The sequence below is a fragment of the Patella vulgata genome, chromosome 1 (genome assembly GCF_932274485.2).
Source record: "Patella vulgata chromosome 1, xgPatVulg1.2, whole genome shotgun sequence".
In the NCBI taxonomy this organism is placed as follows: Eukaryota; Metazoa; Mollusca; class Gastropoda; family Patellidae; genus Patella; species Patella vulgata.
In genome coordinates, this window is record NC_065879.2 from 70,931,502 (window position 1) to 70,941,083 (window position 9,582).

The 9,582-nt window shown below is 35.9% G+C and overlaps 1 protein-coding gene across 1 annotated transcript; it reads left to right on the top strand.

Annotated features, from left to right (window-relative positions):
* The first annotated feature begins 2 nt into the window (after window positions 1-2).
* LOC126829530 (endoribonuclease LACTB2) lies at window positions 3-7,299 on the top strand. Its single transcript, XM_050559463.2, has 7 exons — window positions 3-163; window positions 1,048-1,211; window positions 3,144-3,261; window positions 4,319-4,421; window positions 5,081-5,305; window positions 6,170-6,251; window positions 6,951-7,299. Exons 1-7 carry the CDS (start codon window positions 36-38, stop codon window positions 6,989-6,991), a joined length of 861 nt encoding a protein of 286 aa, XP_050415420.1. The 5' UTR covers window positions 3-35; the 3' UTR covers window positions 6,992-7,299.
* The last annotated feature ends 2,283 nt before the right edge of the window (window positions 7,300-9,582 follow it).

The window sequence follows — 9,582 nt, forward strand, 5'->3', positions numbered from 1 at the left end:
AAAATATTGTAAACATTGATCACGTGATAGTAAAAATGGCGGCACCAAATGTCATGTTAAATATTGAACGGCTCTCTTCTCGTGTTTTACGTATTTTGGGCTGTAATCCAAGTCCGATGACATTACAGGGCACAAATTCTTATCTGGTTGGCACAGGACAAAGGTATGTCGTTGTCATTTGTTAACTGTAATGAGCATTTGCCAAAACCCACGAGAGCACTGTTAATATAATGTTAAGTGTAGTTCAGGTAGGTCGCATTGACATTACACTCGCCCTGTACGTTCAGAAACCGCGCTATTGAATCCTTGTCGAAAAAGTTCTGACCTCAAGTCAATTTTACTGGGCAGCTTTTTACTGCTAAATAGTCGCGTGTCAGTCCCTGTGAACGCCTGTACAATGTAAAGGAACATTTTAGAGAGAAAATAAGACCTTGCTTACCTTGCAATAGTCAGTTTGAGAGACACAACATGCTGTTAAAAAATATGTCCCCTGCTGTAAAACGACTTGGCAGGGGCCATTGAGATATAAATATATGGTAACACACAAATTTAAATAACTTTATATGATGAAATGATATTTAGGTAAGTGGGGGGGGGGGGGGGAGGGGAAACAGGCAACAACACTTGTTGAATGCCCAAACAACTTTAGCTGCTGTGGGCATATTTTTTATTGCCTGGCAATCTAGCTTTTCTATTAGTGTTACAGTCCACAGCCCGCCATTTAGTTGGACTTTGTTTCTTACATTTCAAGCTTGCTCAATTAATATTTTGAAAACACAGGTGGTGTGTGTGTACAGCTTGATAATACGATAGGAAAGGGTCGTAATTTCAGTTAAGGTTTTCCCCAAATAAAACATTTTAACATTATTTCTATGAAAGATTGTTTGGCCCCTTTATGATCAATTATATTTTTTTTGCAGCATTTTTTCACATTTTTTTTTTTTTTCTGTACCAGTTTTAAAATGTCTTTATATTTTTCTGATATTTTGAACTACACCAACTCTGTTTACTTGTATGACTAAATTTCATTTTTTATTCTTAAAACAGAAGATTACTGATAGACACAACCAATCCTGGGAAAGATGAATATATTAAATTACTGAAATCCACTCTAGAGGAAAATACCACAAGTATACAAGAGATAGTCATTACACATTTTCATATTGATCATGTTGGTGCCATACCTGATGTATGTCAAAATTTACTACATAGTGAGTAATTGCATATTGGCTGCACTATATTCTGAAAATACTGACAAAAATCTGAAAAATACAGAAAAAAAAAAACCCCTTAAAAAATACTGAAAAATTGTTTTTGGCAGTTAATTACCCCAAAAATCTGAAAAACCTTAAATACCGAAAAATCATTAAATAGCAAAAAAAACAACACTAATTACCTTAAAAAAAAACCTAGGCCATGCATAAAAATTGTAAGGTGGGTCATGGGTCAGGCTAGGCCACCTATAAAGATTGTGGCGCACTCTAGGTGGGTATTATGGGTCACGCTAGGTCTCGTATAATATAGTGGGACATTCTAGGTTGGTCATGGATCACGCTATGTCACACATAAGACTTGTGGGACACTGTAGGTAGGTCATGGGTCAGGCTAGGCCACCTATAAAGATTGTGGCGCACTCTAGGTGGGTCATGGGTTAGGGTTTCTACGGACGGCAAAAACTCCCATTTACACCATTCAGCACGGCATTTTCTTTATGAACTAGTGAGAAAAAACATCCCAATGCAGGTTGTAAGCATTATTTCATGAAAATCTGTATCATATTAGCTGCAATCTGAGGCAAAATGCACAGAAATAATTTATTGCAGACTATCGGCTGCCATTTTGTGTGACATTGTTTTTTTCCATGGCCTTCACGCCCAATCATAAAAGTTTCAGTCTTCTCCTGGTATATGGCCATTCCCTACATGCAGAAAAAAACTGTACAAGGGATCAGGACTGCATTTACTGTTATACATGCAAACGTTGGTTTCATTTCACATGAGCACACTTGAAGCCCCAGAAACCAATTGCAATGGGGTCGCTAATTTTTCAGTATTTAGGGATTATCAGATTTAAGCTCTTTTTCTGTATTTTTGGAATTTTTGGGTATATAGTACTCATGCAAGACTGTGATCAAACTTGGTTTATACATGTAATTTCAATATATACTACCTTGATTAAGTTTGGTAATGAGTATAAGCAAAGACGAGCAATTTGATTTGTTGATGCTTTGGAACATGATGTATAGTTTCATTAGCTACACAATTACTGACTCCAATAATTAGTATTTTGTACTTAAGTTATGCAGAGTCATGAGTGATAAACGATTTTATTGCTGGATCATGTAGTTATGCTTTATAAAAAGATAAGTAACCTATTTATTTTGGTATTTAGGTTGGGGACATCAGCCTCACTGTTTGAATTAGGTTAACCCATTAGCAACAGGACCACTCAAAATGACAGTGTGTATAAGATTACAGGCCACTCTAGCACCTTAAATTGCCAAAGTCATATGTAGAACTATTGAAGGACCAGATATTTGTTCAGTGACTCAGTCAAATTGAGGAGGCCTAGGGAGTAATAGCTTCGGGCAGTTTCGAAAATAAACTTCAAAACACAATGTAAAAAAGATCACCTATCTCTGTTTTTTCAGGGAACTGCAGTAGTCAATATTTACATGTATTAGGTGCTAAAAGGGTAAAATAAAGTATTGATTTGGTAATACTTATGTAGTACCACCTTCAGGAAAAATTTCCCTGGTATCACACGGTATGTTCCATGTCCATATTTCATTTCTTCCCTTTCCAGAGAGAGAGAGCGAAGCAGGGTTTAAGCAGCTAGGGAATCGAAACTACACCACTTGACTCATTGACAGACCTTTTGATCTAACAATGGGTTCTATTTCAGCTGTATATGCCGGTTATGACCAAGGGCTATGGAAAATGACTGAAACTAGATGCATCCCATCAGTCATTTTGAATGCCTGAAAATTAGCAGATTTTTCAAAACCCAATTTCCAAACAGAATATTGCTCAAGTATAGAAGCACACACGTTAAACCAGCAAACTCCCCTTTCTCATACATGTCATACAGTAAAGAATCTTTCTCTATTTTATATTTTCTTAATGTGTGGAGTTTTTGTTCAGGTAAAGAAATTAAAGTATCTAAGATGAAGAAGCCAGTAGGAGATGAAGTAAATATTGGTTTAGATTATACATTCATAGAACATAATCATACCTTCCACACAGAGGGCGCCACTCTTAGGTAGGCTTTAAATAGAAGTACCAATGATTGTATTTTGCATGTTGATAACCCATTAAAGAATCTGGTATTTGAATTCTGTATTAAGGCGTCCAACTAGTAAACACAATAATTTCGTGTGACAAGGCATGCACCAACTCTATATACTTCCTCAGCTTTGATTACATCCCTATTTTCCTCAGTCACATCTAGTTTTAGGACTGGCAGATCTTTCATGTTGTTGTCAATTCGGCATCTCCAAGGAGCAAAACCTGTAAAGAATAAATCTCTCCTACTCCAAGATTTATAATGTTGAAATTGGCATAAGTAATTGTATCAGCTACAGTACGACCCCATTCTACATGCCTCCTATTCTGGACATAATCAACTAATGTTTGAATCCTAAGACATGTTCCTATAGTAAGAGAGAGAGAGATAAATGGGGTTTAACGTCCACTCGACACAAACTAGGTCATTTCGGGACTAACATATGGTTTAATTTTATTTCAATAACTCGCTTGCACGTAAGGGTCTTTAGCAGTGGGAGGAAACCGGAGGACCCGGAGAAAACCCACCAGGTTGGACAAGCGACCCTACACCTTGTCACGTACAACCGGGTATTCGAAACCACGCCAGTTGACTCAATGACAGGCCTTATGATACAGCGTGCACATGCTAACCATTCGGCCATCCAACCCCCCTCCTATAGTAAGGGTAAAATATAAAGCACTGAAACACATTTTGCAGTTATGTTTTCTTTTTATTATATTATGTATATTTTGCTTACCAGTATGAGATGAGAATAATCGGTGGCAGAAAGTTCTGATAACTGTCTCAAGAACTGTCTTATAATACAAAGAACATGGGTAAAGTAGAATGGGATTGTTCCCCTTGTCACCACAGTGCATCAATTGTTTCCGTTCCCAGTTTTATCACTACAACATAATTCCAGAAAATTCAGCATAGCAATCTGAGGCATCCTATTTCCAAGTCTAGACTTAGATTATTTTTTAAACATGCATATTACTGTCTGATAAGGATTTGCCCCAAATCGGTGTAATGTTTGTCGAATATGTTTCAGGGCATTGTATAATCCAGGACATAGCAATGACCATATGATATTATATTTAGAAGAAGAACAATCACTTTTCTCAGGAGATACTATTATAAATGGTTCTTCAACAGTAAGTTTTATAGTATCTGTCTCTTCTGAAAACACAGCCATATTAGTCATTATATAACCTAAAAACAGGGATGTTGTTTCAGTATGTCCAACATGGATTGGCAGATATCTGACCGGGAATATGCACAATCTGACATAAAGATATGGTGAATTATATTCAAAATTCCAAAAAATATTTACTATACTTATGGTATAACTATTACTAATCTCGATTATTATTGATAATAGACAGGATTAGCTTAGTAATTAAATAATGAACCTATTTACAGAGTTATACAGAGTGTATTATACACCTACTGTGTTTAACAAATTTATCTGCTTTGATCGACTTACTTAATATACATGATTGCCGAAAAAATTTCACGGTTTCTCAATAGTGTGTAAAGTCATAACTATGTAAAGATTTTGAGAAATTTTAAGTTGCTTGTCTTGATATCCCATATTAAACCAGTAATGCTAGAACCCTAAATATTATTTTACGCACTCAGCCTTAAAGTTACAAATTAAAATTAAGCAGTTCCCCCCACCCGATTTACATACAGACAACCTTTAGTAAACATAATCAGAGAGCGGTACATCTGAGGATCATTTTTTTCATTTACATTTTCTTGATTCTTTTAATTTAATTCCCCCAAACTTTATCTTATGATTATATTTCAGACAGTTCAAAACCTAATAGAGTATATGAAATCGTTACAAGATATTTTAGATTTGAAACCTGTCAGAATTTATCCAGGTCACGGCCCCGTGATAGAAGATGGTGTAAAGACTACAACAGATTATATTGCCCATCGTATTTCACGGGAGAAACAAGTTCTTGAATATCTACAAGGCAGTAAAGGAGATCCACGAACAGTGATGGATATAGTCAAAAAGATTTATGTGGTAAGATATCAAAAGCATACAAAATATTTATATATGCAATAATTATTCTAAGCTTGTACAAATGTTCTAGGCCAACCATTATCCCCAGGACCTCCATCCTGTAACACCTATCCCTATGTCAGATGGAACGATAAAACTAGGTTCCATGTAAAAGAAATCCTGACATGTGAAATTAAAATAAAGAGAATATGCCGTGGTGCTGTCATAGCACACTGCATGGCATGTTTCCATCTTCATTAGCTTTAGTGTACAAATTGTCTAATCTAACAAATGTATGATAGTCGCAGTAGATTATGTTTCGTTTAACAATATCACTACAGTCAAAGGTATAATTATTGAAGTGTCTAAAAGTTACGCAACCAATTTCATATTCTGTTCAATGTCCCACCCCCTATGTATTCATAACAATGGTCAATTTATAACATTAACATACTATAAAACTGACTAAATACAATGTTGACATTGGTGACTTTATCAAAACTTCAAGATTAAAGGGAAGCAATCCTTACTAACTTGTGAACAAAATCTAAAATCATATTCAGCATAAGCTAGCAGTAACAAAGGGTCTTAATATAAATAACTAATGGTTTGCCATTGGGTCAACAGGTGTGGTTTCGATTCCCCGGTTGTACGTGAGTAGTGTCGCATATCCAACGTCTTCTGTTAAACGCCATTTCTCTTTCTCTCTTTTGGTCACTTGGCATAGTTTTGATACCTGGCTTTTACATGAGTAAGGTTGCCTACAGTTTAACCACACAGGTTTTTTCCAGCCCCCCCCCCCCCACCCTACCAGTTTCCTCCCACTGCTAAAAAATTATTGCAATAAAGATTAAACCCAAATCCTCTCTCTCTTTTCCATGAAAGGGTGTACCAGTGGTGTTACATGGCAAAGCAGCAGAGAATGTTGATCAGCATTTACTAAAACTCCAAGCAGAAGGTAAAGTTGGTAAGTGTTGTTTTCTCTTCTGTTTTGTTTTTGGACAATCTAGTATGATTGAATCATTGCTAAGAATAATAGTCTCTTTTCGCTGGCTTGAATTGGCAGGTCACAACAATAAGGGACGAATGTAAAGCGTCAAACATAGACACCGATCAAATATTACAGTATGATAAGATAACTATTATTTTCACATTCTCGAGGTCAATCTATGCAAGTTAAGAATGCAGTCTAATACATGTACTACCAAATCATTTTTCCACTCAACAAATGTTCAAGTCAGCTTGTGTTTCAAAATTTGAGTCATATCTGCCAACTCATTACTGAGATATAGATGTTTAAAAATCCTTTACTAGTTAAATCCTTGCAGTGGACAATGGGGCAAAATGCTTTGTACTCAGTGAACAAATGCTTGCATATTTGGACCAGAAACTGGTCGCTAACCGCTACTCATCTTGTTCTTCTTGTTCTTGGGATGGCGCTCTTCGAAAAAGCCTAAGGCCCCATCAATTCAAGTCTGATTGACATGAAAATTCGATTTGGTGAATTGGATTTTTGAATTTCATCCATCAACATGGTCAGTTCCTGGTTCATAGCACGATCATACTTTTTGTATAATTAGATGAGTCTATAAAATTGATTACAGTATTTTCTTGATAAAGTGGTAATGCCTCAGGATAAAATCTGATTTACCTATGTATCTTTCAGTCACCGAGGATGGAAAAGGGTGGATTATTAAGGAAAACTAAAAATTCTTTGGACAATGTGTGAAAACGATCTGCTAGTGGATATTTGTGTCCCAATGACCGTGTATGAAAATATGGGATAATGTTGATTTATGAGAAAATTAATTAATAATTATTTATTTTTATTCTAAATTAATAGAACATAAAGATTAGTATGTTTTTACTTATGTATTATGAAAATAATTGATATATATCTTTCATTGTACATGACAAGGTCAGTATATGTTGTTACAGATTATTTTTGGAATTTAGCTTTGGAACAAGCACAGCAAATGTCAGTACATAAAATATAAGTATTAATCATTAATTAATTACTCTTAAAGCTCCTTTAAGTTTAAACACCAGCAATTGTGTCATTATAACTGGAACAAGCACAGCAAATTAGGTTTATATAAAAATGATGAATTTTTTTTGTAAATAATCATTATAATTTAAAGCCCCATTACGTTTAAACACCAGCAATCCTGTCCTTAAATGAGAGGGGGCATGTCGAGTCTAATTGGTACCAAAATTACAGTGCGAATTTGGATGAATACTATGTTTCATAGAGAGGCTATGCTCCCAGTTGCATGCTCACGTTTATTTCATTGGCTTCTATAATATAGCATCAGGGTAACCTGGATTGTAGAGCACTGTCTGATACCTTTGATGTAATGTTGGTCTAATAAGGGGAGGATCTGTTTATATTCTACTAAATAACTTCAAGTTAAAGAGATGTGTGGGATCTGCAAGTTACCAATTTTAATAAACGAACCATTTCCAACAGCCCTCTTTAACCTGTTAACCTTTTTTTTGTAGAACGGACATAAACATGAATAAATGGGCTGTTATGATATGTACACGGTAGCAGATCTATATCCATACAAAGGGCACTACACTTGAACTCGATCTGTAACCTATATTTTTTCAAGTTAAACAATGCACCAATGACTTAAATATTATGCATTGCTAACATAATGCCATAATGATTGTTATTAATTTTATACTCTAAAACTAGTTCACACTAAGTTCACATTATGAAACAAGTTCCTGCAATGTAACTTTTCTAATGTACATGCACTTTAATTGTTTATCGCATTTTGGTGTGTCAGTGTTTGATTAAAATTGTTCATATTCTGAAAGAATACAAAAAGTGTGATCCACTTCTTGTGTCAAATGTCGGTCTTTTATTGTCGCTGCCCCGTCCACCGTATTTATCTTGATAACACCTCCAAATATTAACTACACTACCGGCACCTGTAAGTGGATGATTTACATACATTATGGCTGGGTTAATCACTAAATGTGACTCGGAATCATAGAGAAATGAAGTCCAGTCTGTTTTTCTAATCGTTTTTATTTCTTATGTTCTATGTTCATATTTTATATTTTTACCAGGCTCAAATTTTATTCAACATCTGAATGTGTGCCCAATAAATCAAAACACGACTTATACTATCAGGGATAACACAGACATCTGAACAACAGCCTTTCTGGATGTAGTGGAATCAGAACCATAAAATTAAACTCTGAAAAAACAGTTTGTCCCCGGTAAAGGGCACCGTTCACAGATGAAGTATTGACATTATGTGTTTTGGACCAGTAATTCCCCATGTTCACTTCTTTACATTAGAGTAATATCAGTGAAATCTCGTGAATGTGATACAGCAAAGTTCTAAAGCTTGGCTGGATTGTTCATTGAGGCACACGATTTTTGGATGGTGAACTTTGAACCCGTTTTATGGAGTTATCTTTCCATTCAAAATTTGACTGTTTCAGGTAAAGGTTAGCAATGGAAATTCTGAATATTCTTTACTTTCAAAGTTTGGTTCTAAATTAAGAAAAGCCATATTCTTTATACCCTACGGCAACTATTGATTTTGGTGCATGATCCGCATGTTAATAATTTACAGGTTGCAATTATTAACAGATTTGGATCCAATTCGGTATGATCCATCATAGGGTTGTACCTATTTATATTGATCCATATCCAACCTCAGGGGCCGTGCCACACCAATCTTTTGTGTTTATCGTCTACAAACTGCAATTCTAAATGGATCTTCTTTGAACTTTGCGTATTTATTCCTTATGCCGTAAAGACAGCAATTATTTACTTTAATGCATGCCCCGAACCCAAGGAATGTGGACGTATATTGCAACGGTAGCGATGCTCTTGTTACTTTTGAAGCTTGGGGTAGTTTTCATATAGTGGAGGGGAGTTGGATGGCCGAATGGTTAGAACGCGTGCTGTATCATACGGTCTGTCATTGAGTCAACTGGTGGGGTTTTGATTCCACGGTTGTACGTGACAAGGAGTAGGGTCGCTTGTCCAACCTCGTGGGTTTTCTCCGGGTCCTCCGGTTTCCACACACTGCTAAAGACCCCTACGCACACGCGAATGATTGAAATAAATTGAACCATGTGTTAGTCCCGAAATGACCTAGTTTGTGTCGAGTGGACGTTAAACTCCATTTCTCTCTCTCTCATATAGTGGATTTTTAAAAAAAAAGAATTTAAAAAAAAATGCTCAGCCATAGGGGATCAACGGCCTACAGTTTTGCTCCAACCGGGATCATCAAGGCAGACATAAGCCATGCAGTGGGCTGTGAGACGCT

Excerpts from the sequence above, each read along its gene's own strand:
- LOC126829530 (XM_050559463.2), top strand. The coding sequence starts at position 36 with ATGGCGGCACCAAATGTCATGTTAAATATTGAACGGCTCTCTTCTCGT. Across the intron at positions 3,262-4,318 it reads ACAGAGGGCGCCACTCTTAG|GGCATTGTATAATCCAGGAC; the intron begins GTAGGCTTTAAA and ends AATATGTTTCAG. Across the intron at positions 5,306-6,169 it reads TAGTCAAAAAGATTTATGTG|GGTGTACCAGTGGTGTTACA; the intron begins GTAAGATATCAA and ends TTTCCATGAAAG.